At 40.8% G+C, this 18,429-nt stretch overlaps 1 protein-coding gene across 3 annotated transcripts in view; it reads right to left on the bottom strand.

Moving 5' to 3' along the window:
• Positions 1-1,604: 1,604 nt before the first annotated feature.
• RAB5C (RAB5C, member RAS oncogene family) overlaps positions 1,605-18,429 on the bottom strand; it is a 49,064-nt gene continuing 32,239 nt past the window's right edge. For all 3 annotated transcript variants that reach the window (XM_001363987.4, XM_007482189.3, XM_056816758.1), the window contains 5 exons: positions 10,268-10,530; positions 4,307-4,458; positions 3,544-3,666; positions 2,967-3,060; positions 1,605-2,506 (listed from right to left, as the gene is read on the bottom strand). In XM_001363987.4, the coding sequence (XP_001364024.1) occupies positions 2,391-2,506; positions 2,967-3,060; positions 3,544-3,666; positions 4,307-4,458; positions 10,268-10,433 (651 nt within the window). In that variant the 5' untranslated portion in view covers positions 10,434-10,530 and the 3' untranslated portion in view covers positions 1,605-2,390. The remainder of the gene's footprint in view (positions 2,507-2,966; positions 3,061-3,543; positions 3,667-4,306; positions 4,459-10,267; positions 10,531-18,429) is intronic.

The raw sequence follows: 18,429 nt of genomic DNA, 5'->3' as shown, positions 1-18,429 counted from the left end.
CATTTTAATCTGGTTCTAGCCCCATTCAGGAGTGTTTCTGGCAGCAATGACCCAGGTCTGTCACCTCTGATGCAGGGGGACAATAAAATCAACCCACTTACAAAATAGTAAAGCTTATCAGGAGTCTGCTAACTCTGGGGACAGTTATCAAAAAGAGTCACTTCAGCACTCCCTTTCAACTACCTAGACTGAGGGAGCTGTCTCCCCTTCCCAGAACCTAACACTAAAGCTAATTTGACTCCAAGGAAGTGAAAGTAGCATCACTACTAGAGAACAATAGCAGCTACTGGTCTTGAATCTGGGCTTTTGCAAATACATGTACTTCAAATGAGTTAGGCTTTCAAGTATATGCAATGGAAGCATCAGAGTCCTTAGCATTATTCCCCCTAGTAGAAGGATAGAAGGGAGACAGTAGTTTGGTGCTTGATGCTTCTGGGCCACAGTTTAGTGGTTTGATAGTGTGGGTAAGGTAGGTCAAACTGACTTTAATATAAGCAGGGTGGGACATCTTCGCCATTAGCTAAAACCCCAGGAAGTGAGGGGGTTAAAAGGGAGAAGGAAGGGGTAGACCAGTCACCCAGATGCCTAGATCCTGCCTAAAGTAGACATGAAACTACTTGTAGATAAATGAGAAGACATCTCATTCAGATGCTGGTGACAACCAACCTTTTTCCAAACAGCTCCTGAAAAATGAGGGAAGATAGAAAAAAAATGTTGGTAAGCATCTTCTGTCATGCCAGAAATTCAAACAGATCCACACTGCTTCTATAGGTTCACAGACCCATGGCAAAGGAGGATAGTGTAAAGGATAACTTAATTAAGCAAATTTCAATATTCATTGTTCAATATTTCTTAATGGCTTTATAGCCTTTGCATGTAATCCTATAAGATTTGATAGTAATAATCCTAACTATTGATTATTGATTATATATGAGAAACAATAGTCAATAATCATAGTGTGAGCAAAAATAATAAAGAAAATTCCTTATAGTACCTTACAAATTATCTTTGTCAAAGGGAGTTTGCACAAGCCTTTACTGTCCAGATGCTCCTGAGGCTGTGGGATTATGATGGCTCATTTGTCTTTGAAACTCCAGAGTAATCTTGGAGTAATCTCTAACACCATATATGGACAAAGGCTGTGCAATCCACTTTACAGAGACACCAGGCAGCCCTACTTCCAGGAGAAGGTAGAGGAATGATCAGGGTAAAGAAGATCCAGTTTGGCTAACCCCTTCTGGGGTAAATTTGTGTAAATTTGGCTCCTTTGCATAAAGCATAAATATCTGTCAGCTGAAAAGCTCAGGATTTTAGACTGTGTGTCTGCAGACCCTAACTTTTAGGACTGCAGCCCTCACAATAAAGTCCCCATTTGCTCATATTTTTCTTTTACAGAGGGAAAAGGTCATTCACACACTACCTTCTGGGCCCTCCTCCCTTCATGCATCATTACCCTATCTGGCTCAGGAAGTGGGGAAATAATTTTTCCTTTAATCACCCCCTTTTTAATTGGGGGAAAAAAAGCTTTTTTCAAATCAGAAGCTACTGGGATCTGTTTTTAAAGAACAAAGAACAATATTAACTAAAAGAAATAAAGAGTCAAGTGAGAGGTCGATCGGTGTACTATATTGACAAGATACTGATTGGTTACATGTTGAAGAAAACATACAATACAAAATACAGAAAAAGTTGGTTCCATTCCCTTCTCCCCCCCCCCCCAAATACTCATCATTATGATTTGGTCAAAATAGGGCTCAGAGCCAGAGGTCCAGGTGGTAGCAGGAGATTTGGGTAAAGGGTTCTTGGCTGCCACAATAATGCTGTTTCTCTCTAGGCTGTGAGTCAGTGGGGTGGGGTAAAGGGGTAGGGTGGCCCCAGTAAGAACCAGCTGAGGGAAAATCCTCCTAGTTCTCTTCCCCCACCCAGGGCTTTCCTTCCATCCCAAGATAAACAAAACCCACTCCAAGGTGGTGAGTGAGCTTATGAGACTGAAGTGCTACCAACACTTCTCCCAATCAGCAAAAGGGACAGAAGGGGTAACCACCTCCCTATCCCCCCACCCCTAAAAAATACAAGGGTAGGGAGAAGAATTGGGACATGCAGCTACCACCAGAAAAGAATAAAAGGGGAGGGGTAGGAAGAGCTGAAGTTCATATATATTAAAAAAGTGACTTAAGACTTAAAATTGAATTAGTATTTGTACAGAAAGGTGCGGGTGGAATAGCTCCCTCCAGCCTACGATCAAAAAATATATGGAGAAATCACGGCAGCCTCCCCCACCCCCCCATGGTGGTGGCTCGCTCTCGTTAAGTGCGATTGGTTAGAGTGGATTCCAGTCAGGTTGTTCAGGCAGGGAGAGGTGGGGGGCAGTGGGTGGGCAAAGTGGGTGCTCAGTTGCTGCAGCACTGGCTCCTGCTGGTTGGGCTGTTTTCCTGGAGGTCTACACCCCGATTCCGGCCCGGGGCACCAGGTGCATTCTGGGGCTCATTCTTAGGCAGCTTCTTAGCTAGAGGGTGAAAGAAAAAAAGAGTTTGTATAGTAACCAGTCATGTGGTTGGATGACTAGCTGAATCCAAAGCCCTACCTTCACCTGAGCTCTGATAGTAGACTTCAATTTTAAGTTGGCCATTTCAGGCCAAAAGCATAACAGTCTTGAGAGGTAGCTGGTTCCCAACAAGGAAGCAGGGTACTCTGGACCACCAAGCCACACAGAATCCAAATAACCCTCAGACTTTGGGACAGAAAACAAGAAATGGCCTAAATGCTCTAGATCACTAGCTTACTTCTTGGGGTTTAAACAAACACCAAAAGTTATCTGTGAAAGGGCAAATTTTACCTAACATCAAGAAGGAAAAAAGATTTTGCAAATAAAAAGAGTCCTAGAGACCCCAAGAAACCACAGGATGGTTCCCAGGTCAAAGATACAATCTGGTAGTGCAGGAAGGGAAGAATTCAAGGGAACCCACCTATTGCCATGAAAATTTCATTCACATTCATTGCTGTCTTTGCTGATGTCTCCATGAACAGCAAGCTGTTGTCTTCTGCATAGGCTTGTGCTTCCTTGAATAGAAAGAAAGGGAAGCTGGCTTGGACAGAAACCACAAAGTACACCCCCCATCCCCCCCATACACGTGTAGTCAGGCCTAAATGACCTTCCCTGTAATGGCCTCTGACTTGAGCAACTTTGGATCCTTTCCATTCTCACTACTCTAAACTTCCTGTTATCCCACAAAATATACATGAACCTCAGTCACCCTTTCCCATTCCTACTTGTTTCTCCTCTCTTTGGAGAGAAGACAACACCAACAGCTATATCCCAAAGGTCTTGCTATCCCCTTGTCTCTCCTCCTACCCCTCAAATCCTAGGAAAAGCCATCCAAAAAAGACACCAGGGACATAATTTCCTTTAGATAGGAACAGAGAGGGTAGAAGTTCTCTTCCCAGCTCTACTGACATGCTGCCGGCTTTTTTGAGGCTCTGGGCTCTTAAACCTTGCTTTTGGGTAAGGGAAAGAAGGTAGGAAATGATGGGCCCTCTACTTACTTGGAAATCCACAGCTCTCTTGCTGCCCAGGTCAGCCTTGTTGCCGGCAAGTGCAATGACTATGTTGGGACTAGCCTGCCGCTGCAGTTCTTTCACCCAGTTCTTAGCCCGTGCAAATGTATCCTGGGGGTGAGACAGAGGGGCTTATTAAAGGGATGGAGAAAAGATTCTCTCCCATTGCACTGACTATAAAGCTGAAACAGTAAATGATATCCCAAAGCCCCTCCCACTCCAGGGCAGTCAAGCTCAGAGGCAAGGAAGCCAATGCAGGTCAGGGCAAGACTGGAGGGCTTCTGCTGCTAGTCTCAATCAATGGGTCAGCTGGTTTGGCTTAATGGTTTATTTGATTCAGGAGAGAACTGGGAGGGGAGGATCTTAACTGAGATCAAGAACACTTTTTAAAAACCAAGATGATAGTTGAAATTGGGGTTATTTGCGATGCCTGGTTAAACTGAAAATCCACATGTAACCTAGAGACTACCAACAGAATGTTAATATTAAATTGACTTAGGGTACTCTATGTCAATGTTTTTATCTGCTACTCAATGGATATGAGATTGTAAAAAAATAAATCAGAATAATAACAAGGAATCACAGGACCACAGATTTAGAAACTAGAAGACATTAGAGGTCATCTAGTCCAAGCTCTTCCTTTTATAGATGAGAAAATGGAGAATCACAAGAGGTTAAATGCCTTGCTCAAAGTTACACAGGGCCCATCTAGTTCTGGAAGGATGAGGGGAAAAAGTGGTGATGCTCTTACTGTATTTGTGATGTCATAGACCACGATGGCTGCCTGGGCTCCCCGATAGTACATGGGGGCCAGGCTGTGATACCGCTCTTGTCCTGCTGTGTCCCAGATCTCAAACTTGACCGTTGTGTCGTCCAAGCAGACAGTCTGTGTGAGGAAGGCCGCTGAAAAAGAAGCCATCCCATGGGTTGTAGGGAAGCTAAGGCCCATTCACGTTGGGCTCTACAGAGAATCCTGATACCCTTTTCTAATCTCCCAGTCGGAGGAGTTCTCTGCAAGGGAAGGAAGGGACTGATAGCGAGAAGTCTATGACTAGAATAAACATGAAGTAGGCAGAAGAAAATGAGTACATCACGATGACAAAAACAACCAAACCAGAACATGACATGACTGGGTCACAGCATTTTAGGCATATATTGAGGAAGGGAGGAAAGAGAAAGAGCAGTTGTGAAGGATCTCACAAATATGACTATTAAGGAACTGATGTCCAAAATAACTAAATAAATAACTTTGCTGCTGCCCCAGAAAAACTCAGGCTACCTGGGCCTGCTCAATTATATTTTGGGTACTGAAAGATGCAACTATTAAAATACAATCAGTGAAACTTGAAGAACCACTGTCCAAAGAAATAAACACAGCAATAGAGGTCTAATCTGTGCCATATATTTATAGCAGCACTCTTTCTGATAGTAAAGAACGAGAAACTATCAATCAAGGGAAGAGTGGTTGAAAAGATGATATAAATATAACAATATTATTGTTTGGTTAAGAAATGATGAATCTATAACAGAGTCAGGCCAACAGACAGGCGGTCCTGAGCTCTAATATGGCCTCAGATACTGGCTGTGTGACCCTGAGCAAGTCATTTAACCCCAACTGCCTAGCCCTTGATGCTCTTCTGCCTTGAAACTAATACTTGTATTGATTCAAGGACTCAAAGAAAAAGCTAAAAAAAGAAATGAATCAGAAATTCACAAAAATGTAGAAAGATACTTATGAACTGATATAAAGGAAAATAAGCAGCAATAATAGACTAATATACATCATATCTATGATGATATAAATGAAAAGATTACTAAAAGAAATTAGACACTGAGTAACAGAAAATCCAATGATTATCCCAGAGGACAGAAAACAACAACAATGACAATGACAACAACAAAACTCTCCATTTCAAGGCTTAGCAACAGGAAGGGAGAGAGAAATAGATACAAACTGTACCTGTTTCAGGACTAGATAATTGTGTTTTAATTGCTTTTTTTTTTTGTCACAAAGGCATGTTCAATGAGGGGGGGGAGTGAAGAAAAATGACATTTTTAAAAAATGTGTAGAATGTGAGAGGTCTCAGTGTAGAAGAAAATATGTCCCTATTTTCAATCAAGGAGAAAGTGGAGCCTGAAAACCATAGGCCAGGGATTATGAGTTTTGATTCCTGGCAAAATTCTAGAACTTATTTATTAGAGGAATAGTTTAGTGCCACCTAGAAAAGGGGGCAGTGATCACAAAGTCAACCTGGTTCATGAAATGAAACCCATTTTCTTTTTTTTAAAGGTCACTAACTTGGTAGATCAAAGGAATGTGGTATATATATATATATATATATATATATATATATATATATATATATATCACTTAGCTACATTTTGGGAAAGTATCTGATAAAATCTCTCATGCTATTCTTGTGGAGAAAATGTGAAGATGTGAGTTAGATGATAATACAATAAAGTAAATTAGGAAGTGACTGAATGGCCAAACCTAAAGAATAGTCATTAATTAATCATTAAATCTTCAGTTAACAAAACTATGTGGGATAGCTAACACATTGGATCCAGAGAGATCTGGGCAGGCCAAAACATTGGGCCAATCAAAGAAAATGGAATTCAACGGGAATACATGTAAAGTCTTACACTTAGATTCCATAAAGCCAACTTCAAACACAAGAGAGGGAAGGTATGGTGGGGCAGTGGTTCATCTGAAAAAGAATTGAGGGGCTTGGTCATCTTTGAACTCACTATGAAGCAATATGACATGGAAGTCCAAGCAAGCTACCAAGTATGCTTAAACTGCACCAAGAAGCAAAGTGTCTAGGACTAAGGAGGTGGTACATCTTCTCCTCTGCCCTGATCAACTCACACTCGGAATAAATAGTATGCTCAGTTCTGGGCATTGTCTTTTGGGAAGAGACAGTGATAAACTAAAGAATGTCCAAAGAAGGATACTAAGGATGATGAAGAGTCTTCAGTTCATGTCATAATAGAATCATCTGAAGGTGCTATGGACTAAAGAAGAGAAGACTGGAGTCTGAAAAATTATAGCTTTCTGAAATTATTGGTAATTCCTTGAAAATAGGATTTGATTTGTTCTGCTTGGTCCTAGGTGACTGAACTAGGGGAAAAGGGTGGAAGTTGCAGAGAGGCAACTTTAAGCTCGATGCAAAGAACTACCAATGAAGAGTTTGCTCTTCATAAGGGCATCTTAGGAGGCAGTGGGTTCCCCTTGCCAAACATCTTCAAGCAAAACCTGAATGACTACTTGTCCCACATAATGTTAAAAGGATTCTTTCTCAGGTCTGCTTTTCACTTCATAGTCTGTGAACCTATTCTTCTTCACATTTCTCAGCTCTCACCTTAGGGGAATTTATTATTTCAGAATGCCTCCAGCCATTGCAGATCAGTTATGGGCTACCACTTCACATAAAGGAAACATTAAGTTTTATCTATCTCTTAGGTAGAAAGAACTGTATTAGGTGCTGAGAATATGAAAAACAAAGAAAGAAACAGTACTTGCCTTCCAGAAATTGTCTTCTGAGGAGTAGAAAATGCATAAGGATAAATACAAGGTGATCTTAGGAGGTGGCCCTAGGGCTGATGTTGAAGAAGACCTGAGAATCAGAGATGAGTGAGAGTATTCTAGGTGCAAAGGCCCATTCCTACAAATGCCAAGAGACATTTGTAGAGATTAGGGAACCACTAGTAGACTGGCTGGGCTGCAGCAGAGGGAGTAATACCACTTGAGTTGCAGTCAGGCTGAAGAGGGTCTTAAAAGCCAGACTGATTTTATATTTTATTCTGGAAGCAACAGGAAGCCACTGAAAGCTTCTGAACAGAAGAAAGATATGATCAGAGCTATGCCTCGGGTGAAGAATGAGGGGGTGATATTCTGGTTGGCTCTCACTAAATCCTTTGCTGGTCCAAGGATTCCTTCCACCAGCCTTCAATTCCCAACAATGCATGCAATAAGACACTCAAGTTCATTTACCCAGGAAGCCAAAGGTATGATCTATCACATCCCTAGATGAACTAGCTAAAATGATCCCCTTCCCTTAATTCTGCAAAAGAAAAATCAATGTCCAAACAGCTGATTGTCAGGCATAAACATTGCTACCCTAGACACACAGTTAGGTACCTTCATTAGTTGAACATAAGGAAAATATAGAAATCTGGATTCTCACCACTAGGGTGAGCATGTACACATGGCTTCTAAGGGAGATCCCAGAAGCTCAAACATACACACAATTCCTTTTGAGCCAAAGAATTTAGGGGCAGCTTCGTTTAAAAGGTTGGCAGTTGTCTTCCTTTTCCTTCTCCCTCCCCTCCCCCTTCCCCAAAGAATGAAGGGTGCCACCTCATTTCCCCATCTCTTCCTCTTGAACCAAGTGCTGAGGAAGCAGCAGGAAAACTGCTGATATGACCTGTTTGTGTCTTCCGCTGCCTAGAAGTCTCTTACCATGACGGGAAAAGATAGTAACTCAAATCTAGACGAATCTCAAACCCTTCCCGTCATGAATGACACTCCTTGGGCACAGGTCACTGAGAAATCATACCAATGCATAATTCCTCAGAAAGGAATGGGAGCCTCATATCCTAAATGCTGACTGTCAGCTGGGGTAGGGAAAATTGCTCACACAGACCTAGCTTAAAAGATAGGGTAAAGGTCAGCTTCAGGAAACCCAGCCCTGTTCTATTCACCAGGCCAATTTGGGAAATGAGCTCCTGTGGTTGGGGCAAGGAAGGGGCTAGTTTCTTGGTCTCAAGTCAATTATCTAGAAATGCTCTTCTAGAGAGCAACTTGGATTTCTATATACTTTTTAAAAGAGTGTTCCTGGGATATTCTGCCTGGGATTCTGGGATTCCTACCAATCCTCAGTACCAGTCCCTCCCATCTCCTCTGGCAGGCACTTTCCTCCACCAATTATCCTCTTTTTCTTATACCTCCTTAAGATATAAGATACCTTATATTTCCAAACACATGTTCTGGACTGCTCTACTCTGGGGGAATGGGGGGGGGGGGGCGAGAAAAAAATGCCTTCTGATAATTTTTTTGCTAGTTTATTATACACCAAGGCTCTATCTTTATATCTTTTTCTCTTGATCTACTCATGGTTTCAGCTATGACTTCAAAGAAGAGGACTCCCAAATCTGCTTCTGGCAATAGCATATTTATACTCCATACCTAAATTTTAAATATTTGACATCTCAACCTTCATCTTCTACTGGTACATAAAAGCTTAAGCATATTTAAAACTGAAACCATCTCTTAAAGTCTGCCTTTTTTCCCCTTACCTGACTTCCCCATTTTTATTAATGGCACCATTATTCTCTTAGCTACCCGGGCCTATAACTTCAGAGCTATCTTTGACTCCTCCCATGGGAGGAGTCCAAGTGATTTGACTTCACTTACAGTCTTTCCATTTTAACTGCTATAAACCTAGCTCTGCCTGCTCTGCTGGGAGCAGCTGAAAGAGTACTAGACTATGAAATCAAAGAACCTGGATTCAAATTGCTCCACTGATGTTTACTACCTATGAGACCTTGGGCAAGTCATTTGATTTCACTGAGTTTCAGTGCCCTCATCTAGCTGGACTAGACAGCCTCTCTGACATCCCTTCTAGCTTTAACTCTTTGATCCTATGACTACTCCAAAAACATTTGTAACTGGTCTTCCTTGTCTCCACTTTCTTCTCATTGTAATCCTTCTTACCATTGTCTGATTCATCTCCATAAAGTACAAGTTGAATGAGGTCATTTCCCTGTTCAAAAACCTTCAATGGTTCCTCATATGCCACAAATGAAAGTGAAATTCCAGTCTGCCATCTGAGACCCTTTTCAAGGTGGGCTGACTTCTTTTCAACATCGTTTGATGCTATTTCCCTTCATGTATTTCAAACTGAACTTCAATCCCAGAAAACTTGTCTCCCAGTGCTTCATTGCCTCAGCAACTCATTCTTCAAGCAAGGGATATCCTTCTTCCTTCTCCCTAATGAAAGCCTGCCCATTCTTTAAGGCCCAGAAAAAACCATCTACCTCCTCCATGAAGTGTTCCTTTAACTCCCCCACCAAACTAGAAGGCATCTCTTCCCTTCCTCTGACCTGATTTGAATGTTTTATGATCCTGAAAATCTGGTAGGGAAGATAAATCTATACTAATAATACGAAGTAGACAAAATACAAATTCCTTGAGAACAAGGATTATATCTTATTCCTCTTTAAATCTCCTCCAGTCCAGTACACTGCACATGCCAGGCATGCAATACTCCTTGCATAGATGAATTAGAATGCTCTTTATTCTGTATATATCCTGATTATGTCCTGGCCAGAGTTCTTCAAAATATGCTTCCTTAGGATTGACTATTAGTTCACAGCTAGGTTTTACTTTCTGCCTCATGTGATTTTGTTTCCCATGGTTTCCTCTGAGTCTGTGTTCCCACTCACTCCAAACCTCAGGGACGGCTCCCCAAATATGAGTGTGTGAAGAATTCAAGTTGAGGGTCAACCAGGGTATGATGAAAAGGCAAATAGAGGGTATGAGAAAGCTGCTAGAATAGAGGCATAAAGAGTGTCAAGTCTAATAGAAGCCTGGGAAAGCAAGCAGCAGTCTCTTTCCTTTGTAGTATTCTTATTTGGCTACTGGACTCCTCAAGATTCCCTTCTCCCACTCTTCCTCCCAAATTACCTTCCCTTAGGCCAAGCTTACCTCCAATTGTGCTCTCCTGGTATTCATGAAACTGTCCTTTGACGAAGCGTAGGACGAGGCTTGACTTGCCCACTGCTGACTCCCCCAGTAAGACCAGTTTAAATTGGCAGATTTTGTTGCCAGCAGCTGGTCCATTGGGTCGTGCTGCGCCTCCCCGACCCGCCATGGCCCTTCCCACAGCAGTGGCACCAGTGAGCGTGGGAGATGGAGTGGGAGGCCAATACTGAGTGCAGAGGCACTTAATGGGGAGAGGAGGCCTCCAACTGCAGAGAAGAGGAGATGGGGAGAATAGAGTTAGTTCAAAAAGGAAAGACTACTCATTAACCCCCTTCCTCTTCTCTTCCCCAAATGTCTGCTCTCGGGCCCCAGATAATCAGCTCTGGAGTTAGAAGAAGACTTCTGAAACTTATACTCAACATATCTTCATAGCGTGTGTGTGTGTGTGTGTGTGTGTGTGTGTGTGTGTGTGTGTGTGTGTGTGTGTGAGAGAGAGAGAGAGAGAGAGAGAGAGAGAGAGAGAGAGAGAGAGAGAGAGAGAGAGAGAGAGAGAGAGAGAGAGAGAGCATTAGGCATTATCAGATAGAAGAAAACTGAGGTACTGAGTTTCAGGGCAGGAAAAACCAGAAGACCCAGATTTCCTGACTCCCAATCTTAGGGCTCTTCAATACTCCTTCTAAATCCTAATTCATTCAAACATTTATTTATGTACCTACTATGTGCAAAAACACCATGCTAGGCATTACAGATACAAAACAAAACTCTTTACCCTCAAGGCTTTTACATTCTGATGGAGGGAAACAGCATGAATAGATAAGTAAATGTAAATTATACACATATGATATATATATATCTATATTTATATAGGGGAAAAGTCACTAGGAATTGGGATGGAGAGGGAGAAGAAATTAGGATAGGGCTTGTATAAGGACACATATGAGTTGAGTCTTGAAAAAAATATTCCAGGCATGGAAGTAAGTCTATTTCCACTGTAGATCTTGTCCATCCTCTTTGTTCCACTCACACTAGTCTAATTCAAGACCTCATTACTTCTTACCTATCAGTTTATAAATGAGTTTCACCAATTAATAGTCCTTGCTGTGGCCAAATTGATATTCCTAAAACAGGAGACTGACCATATTATTCTCCAGTACAAGTTTCAGGAGCAACCTATTACCTCCAGGACTGTGTTGGCAAAAGCGTGGCATGTGTGCCCTTGTATGCCAGAGGGGACTGCTCTATTCCCCCTTTCCAACACGCTTGAGGACACTGTTTACATGCCCCACCCCCCTGCCTAGCAGCCCAATTCGAGCATTTCCTCCCTCCACTGTCTGGAATGGGGGGGGGGGGGTTGGGGGTGGCACTCAACTCACAGGCAAAATGAAAGTGCAGTTTGGGCATATGATCTCTAAAAGGTTCACCAATGCTGCTCTAGGACAAAATACAAACTCCTCAGTTGAATAGTTGTAGCCCTTTGCAGTCAAGCTCCAACATATTTTTCCAGAGTCAGCGTATATTACTTCCCATTACATACTTCATGCTCTAGCCAAACTGGGATTCCTGCAGTTTCCAGCGCAAAATAGTCTATCTCCAAGCTTTATGCAAACTGTTGGATTTCCCATGCCTAGAATGCTCTAGCTCCTTATCTTGGGTTTTTGTGACTTCTGGCTCCCTTCACAGCTGAGGTCAAGTATTAACCTCCTACAAAAGACCTTTCCTGATTCTCAATAGTTAATAAATACTGCTCTCCTTCCTCCCCAAGGAAGCTCTGTATAAAGTCTGTATATATTTTGCGTTTTACCTGTTTACTCCTACTTAGGCTCTTCAAGGGCAGGAAATTGGGAATTTGTCTTTTCATCCCTAATGTCTAACAGAATGCTTAGCAGTTGTTGAACACAATGTGGTCCTGGGAGTCACTGATTCAGTTCATTATGTAAAATCATAGTCGTTTCTTGTTTGTTTTTAAAAAACTTTTACCTACTGTCTTAGTATCAATTCTAAGAAGAGCAGCAAGGGTTAGATGAATTGCATTAAGTGACCTGCCCAAGATCATACAGTTTGGAAGTGTCTAAAGCCACATTTGAACCCAGGTTCTCCTAACTCTAAGTCTGGTGCTCTATCCATTGTGCTACCTAGCTGCCCCCCATTTGTTGTTGTTTATTTGTTCAGGTATGTCTAATTCTAAGGACTTGGTCCATGAGGTTTCCTTGGTAAAGATATTAGAATGGTTTGCCATTTCTTTCTCTAGCATGTTCCCCCTTTGCAGATGAGGAACTGGGGCAAACAGGAGTTAAGTGACTTGCCTAAGACTACACACCAACAAGTGTCTGAGGCCAGATTTGAACTTGGACTTTCTTGACTCCAGGCCTAGTGCTCTACCCACTGCATTGCCTAGTTACCCTACCAGTCTGCCATACCCTCACAGAAAACTTGAGCTTCTGAACTAGATCCTACAAGTTGAGGGAGAGATGGGAATTACCATGGCAAGTCACTAATTTAGGTACTATCTGAAGGTGGTATGTATAACCATCAGTCAACAGAATAAACCATTATGGATAAAAGCAATTCATTATCCATAGAAATAAGGGCTGTAGCACAAGTTACGATGTCTACTGTTTGCATGGAAGAAAAGTCTGCCAACCTTAGGGGAACTAGAGTGAAAACTATTTCTCATTTCCAAATACTCAGAGCCCCCTTTCTTTTAACTTTAAGAAGAGTCAAAGGTTTCATACACTCTCAATTACCAAAAAATGCATACAGATTCAACCAAAAGATTAAGAGGCAGGGGGGTAGCTGGGTAGTTCAGTGATTGAGAGCCAGGCCTAGAGCCCATTGGGAGGTCCTAGGTTCAAATCTGGCCTCAGATAATTCCCAGTTGTGTGACCCTGGGCAAGTCACTTAACCTCCACTGCCTAGCCCTTACCACTCTTCTGCCTTGGAACCAATACACAATTGATTCCAAGATGGAAGGTAAGGGCTTAAAAAATATATATATATATCTTAAGAGGCAGTCAAAATTGCTACTAATTTTCCTTTTATATAGAGAATTTGGGCTGTTTTCTACAGACTAAGGTTTAAAAGGGGAAAGGAGAAGGTAGGTGGGTAAAGAAGAGTAGGAAGCAAAAACCTGACACTGCAAGAAACTATACTACTCTAATAGTAAGGATTCATCACAAATCAGTGTTCTAGGAAGTAAAACATTTATGACTACAGAAAGTTAGGAAATATTACCCCCCCCCCCCCCGGGTGTGTGTGTGTGGGATGTCATGAGAGGGATGTGAAACCTATCTCCAAAAATCACTTCAGACTATCACTTAAGGTCTCAATTAGATATCTCCAAAGCAGAAATTTGGTCCCAAAGACTTTTTTTTTTTAAACCTTTATTTTCTCTCTTAGTAACAACACTAAAGCTTCAGAAACACAAGGGGACAGACTTCAGCCTGGTGTTCTATTCACTGTTCCACCTAGCCTCCCTTCAAAGATTCTTTTTTATTTTTCTTAAATCCTTTCCTTCTGTTTTAGAATTGATACTAACTTTCAATTCCAAGGGAGAAGAGCAGTAAGGACTAGGCAACTGGGGTTAAGTTACTTGCCCAGGGTCATGCAGCTAGGAAATATCTGAGGTCAAATTTAAATTCAGGACTTCCTATCTCTAGGTCTGGTTCTCTATCCACTAAGCCACCTAACTACCTCCCTCTAACCTCCCAACCTCCCCCAGACTCTTTAACACAACAGTTTGAACAGGTTAAGATTTGCATTTTGTATATCCCAACTAAAACTTTATATAGTGGGCAAGGACTGTCACCTAATCTTTGTATCTCTTCTATACCAAGCACAGTACTCTCTATACAGAATGTTAATCAATCAGTTCTAATTAAACACCTGCTGTGAGTCAATTAAATACTTACTGAATTGAATGTTTATGCATTATAGATCAAAATCACTCTAGATATCTTTCTAGTAACAGGTTCATCTCAACTTAATGGGAAATTCTGGATATTCTAACATTTCTCTAGCATTCTAAACAAGAGCTATAAGTTGTCTTGTAGCCTAAGTTATGGCAAGATATGGTCAAGGTTTAAACTTCATTTGGACAAATGCTCAGAGATAATAAACAATGGGTCCAAGGTCAAAGGCAAAGAGCTAAGAATAGTAGGAAGGCTTATATCATTCCCAAAGCCCAGAGGAGGCAAATGTCCCCTAGGTAAAATTAGAAGATTGTAGATCCTGTGTTACGATTCACTGAAGATTACAAGTTTTCATAACATATAATCAACCAATCACAAAATAAATGCTTAGGGCATCTCAGTGGCATAGTAGATAGAGCATCGGGTCTGGAGTCAAATTTTTCAACCCTGGGCAAGTCACTTAACCCCATTTACTTAGCTCTTGCCCTTTAATCTTAAGAGTTGTTAATAAGAGAGAAAGGAATTTATTTTAATAAATAAATAAGAATAGAAGCCTACATGCCCTGGAGAAGAGGATTGTCTAGTGTTAATGATATATGCATTTTTAAGTTTAAAAACCATATATCCTTATGCCCTTCTTCTATATGCTTTTATGCTAGGAAGCTGCCTATCTCTAATCAGCCCCTGGTTCAAGTAAGAAAAAATTTATTACATAAATGCCTATGTGCCATTGTTAGGGATACAAACACAAAAAATTTAATAAGCTTATATTTTAATTTGGGGGCAGGGAGGGATGAATAACTGCAAGATATGTGCATAACAGAAACAATGATAGGGGAGGCAAAACTAATAATTGCAGTCATTAGGAAAAGCTTCTTGAAGGAAGTGACACTTAAGCCAAATCTTGAAGGAAGATAGGGATTGGAGAAGGGATAGCATTCGAGGTTTGGGGGACAGTCTGTGCAAAGGCTGTGTGAGACAAGGGAGGCTATGTGAATGCAGAATAACAAGCAAGACACTGGCTAAAGCATAGAACAGTGAGGGGCCTAGAAAGACAGACTGGACCCAAACTATGAAGCGCTTTTGGTGCCACACAGAAGAGCCTGTATTTTATCCTAAAGGCAATGAGAAGCCACTGAAGCTTCTTGAGTCTGCCCTGTAGAAACATCAATTTGACAATTATGAAGTTTTAGGGGGGAAAGTCATAGATGCCTATGGAACACCAAAGGAAATAAACCCAGCAGGCAAGTGGAGATGTTCAAATGGACCTGAGAGAGTAGAGTAGTAGATATGTAAATATGGTAGTCACTTGTAAAAAAAATGACAATCATTCAACTGAATGGAACTGGAGAGAGAGAAGGGAACAGAAGAGAGCCTCAGAATGTACCCATAGTTTAGGGGGCAACTAAAAAAATAGGTAGGAAGTGAATAAAAGTATAGCAAAATTATGAAAGTCAAGGGGATGAGAGGATTTACAAAGAGCAGGTGGTCAGTATCAAATACTGCAGAAAGTTAAAGAAAATTACTGAGAAAAGAAATAAATTTAACAACAGAGAGATCAAGAATGGCAAGTCTGAGTTATGATTGAAAACAACAGGTGCATTGTCTTTCTAGGAATTTGGTTGGGAAAAGGATGAGAAATATAGGATGATAGGTTTTGCTGCTGCAGTTGTTTTTAAGGATAAGAGAGATGGATATATTTAAAGAAAAAAAAATAACCCCCAGATAAACAAAGGTTGAAAATTATGGGGAGAGGGTATGATCTAAGGGAGAAAGATCTGATGGAGAAAAATAAGAGAATTCTAGTAAGGCTTATTCTGTCTTGAATCTTTCATATACAAGTTCAACAACTTTGTTTTTTTTTTTAAAGCAGCCTCTGGAAAAATGATTCACTGTGGGAGGGGGGGCTATTTTGTCTTTCCTAATATTAGTCTTTTTTAATACTATTTATATTCCAGAATAGAGGTCAGGTCCCTAATAGAAAGAATTGGGGGGAGAGGCAGCTGGGTAGCTCAGTGGATTGAGAGTCAGGCCTAGATTTGGGAAGTCCTAGGTTCAACTCTGGCCTCAGACACTTCCTAGCTGTGTGACCCTGGGCAAGTCACTTAACCCTCATTGCCTAGCCCTTACCACTCTTCTGCCTTGGAACCAATACACAGTATTGACTCCAAGATGGAAGGTAAGGGTTTAAAAAAAAAAAAGAATCCAAGAATGAGATTCCCAGTCTTTTTTTCCCTACAGTAAAGATGAATCCCACAGCTGACCAACTAAATTATATTTCTTCTGAGGGCAAGGCCCAGGCTTCTTGTTCTTCAAACTCCTTCTCCATACTTAGTATACACCAAATACTCTATACATGTATAAAGAGTATATACTAGAGCTAAGTGGCACAGTGAATAGAACACAAAGCCTGGAGTCTGGAGGACTTAGTCCAATGTTGGCAAACCTTTTAGAGATTGTGTCCAAACTGCACCTTCAAGCTGACTGTGAACACCTCCCTTCCTCCCCATTACCCCCGAGAGTGGAGGAAGGAAGTGTTGGCATTGGACTGTTGGAACAGAGGGGCAGGGCATGCCAAAAATATACTCAGTCGAATGTGGAGAGGGAGAACAGAGCAGCCACCTCCAGCATGCTGGGCATGTGAGCCACGCCTTTGCCAAAACAGACATAGCCTCAAATCTGGCCTCAGGTACTTCACAGCTGTGTGACCCTGGACAAGTCACTTAACCCCATTTGTCTGGCTCTTGTCCTCTCTTAGAGTTGTTACTAAGTAAGGGTTAAAGAAAAAGAGTATATACTAGTTTTCCTTTATGAAACCAATTTGCAGCCAAAATTAGGATGAAAGCAGAAATGTAAGGGGAAAAAGTTTACAGTAAAAGGCCTAATTTCTCAAATATATAGAGAACTGAGGCAAATTTATAAGAATTTGTTTTCAAACAATGGAATCAAAGCTATCTTTAGTTATATAAAAAATACTTGAAATCAATAGAAAAATGCAAATTAAAACAACTCTGAGGTACCACCTAATACCTATCAGATTGGCTACTTTGACAGAAAAGGAAAATGTTAAGCGATGGAGGAGATGTTGGAAAAATGGGACACAAATACACTGTTGTGGTTGTGAACTGACCAAATCATTCTGAAGAGCAATTTGGAATTGTGCCCAAAGGGCTGTAAAACTGCATACTCTTTGATCCAATAAAATCATTAAAAGAGCTATACCCCAGAGATATATTTTTTAAAACCATTTCCTTCCATCTTGGAATCAATATTGTATATTGATTCCAAGGCAGAAGAGTGGAAAGGGCTAGGCAATGGGGGTTAAGTGACTTACCCAGGGTCACACAGCTAGGAAGTGTCTGAAGCCAAATTTGAACCTAGGACCTCCCATCTCTAGGCCTGGCTCCCAATTCACTGAGCTACCCAGCTGCCCCCTCCCAAAGAGATTTTTTTTTTAAAAGGTAGGAAAAGCACGTATTTGTACAAAAATATTTATGTTAGCTCTTTTTTGTGATGGCAAAGATATATAAAACTGAGGAGATATTCATCAATTTAGGGAATAGCTAAACAAGTTGTGGTAAATGATTATAATGGAATACTATTGTGCTATAAAAAATTATGGCCAGGAGGATTTCAGAAAAACTTGAAAAGATTTAACATGAGCTGATGAGAAGTGAAGTGTACAGAACCAGGAGAATACTGTACATAGTAATAATATTGTAAAATAACTTAGCTATTCTCAGCAATACAATGATCCAAGACAATCTCATGATGAAAAATGCCATCCATCTCCAGAGGAAAAACTGGTGGAGTGTGACTACAGATAGAAACTTTTTTTTTGCTTTACTTTTCTTGTTTTTTTTCATATATTTTCTTTTATAGCTTAACTAATATGGAAATGTTTTGTATGACTGAACATATATGACATCAAACTGCCTTCTTAATGAGAAGGGCAGGGAAGGAAAAAATAAAATTTGGAATCCAAAATTTCAAAAGAATGTCAAACTTTTTTTTACATGCAATTAGGAAAAATATGAATTAAAAAATAAACTACCTCTTTTAGAAGGAAAAAAATTAGGAACCTTTGAATGATCCTTGCTATTATAAGGGAACAGTAGCGTAGCTAACAAAATAATTAATATCTAGCTTTAAAATTCACTGAATAGTTTTGTGGGGCTTTTTTCCAATTATGTTTTGCTCAGACTATTAGAATTACCTCAGCATACACACTCTTTGTGGTGGCAAAAAATTGGAAAA

This window comes from Monodelphis domestica, chromosome 2, assembly GCF_027887165.1.
Source record: "Monodelphis domestica isolate mMonDom1 chromosome 2, mMonDom1.pri, whole genome shotgun sequence".
Classification (NCBI taxonomy): Eukaryota; Metazoa; Chordata; class Mammalia; order Didelphimorphia; family Didelphidae; genus Monodelphis; species Monodelphis domestica.
This window is presented reverse-complemented; position numbering and strand designations above follow the sequence as displayed.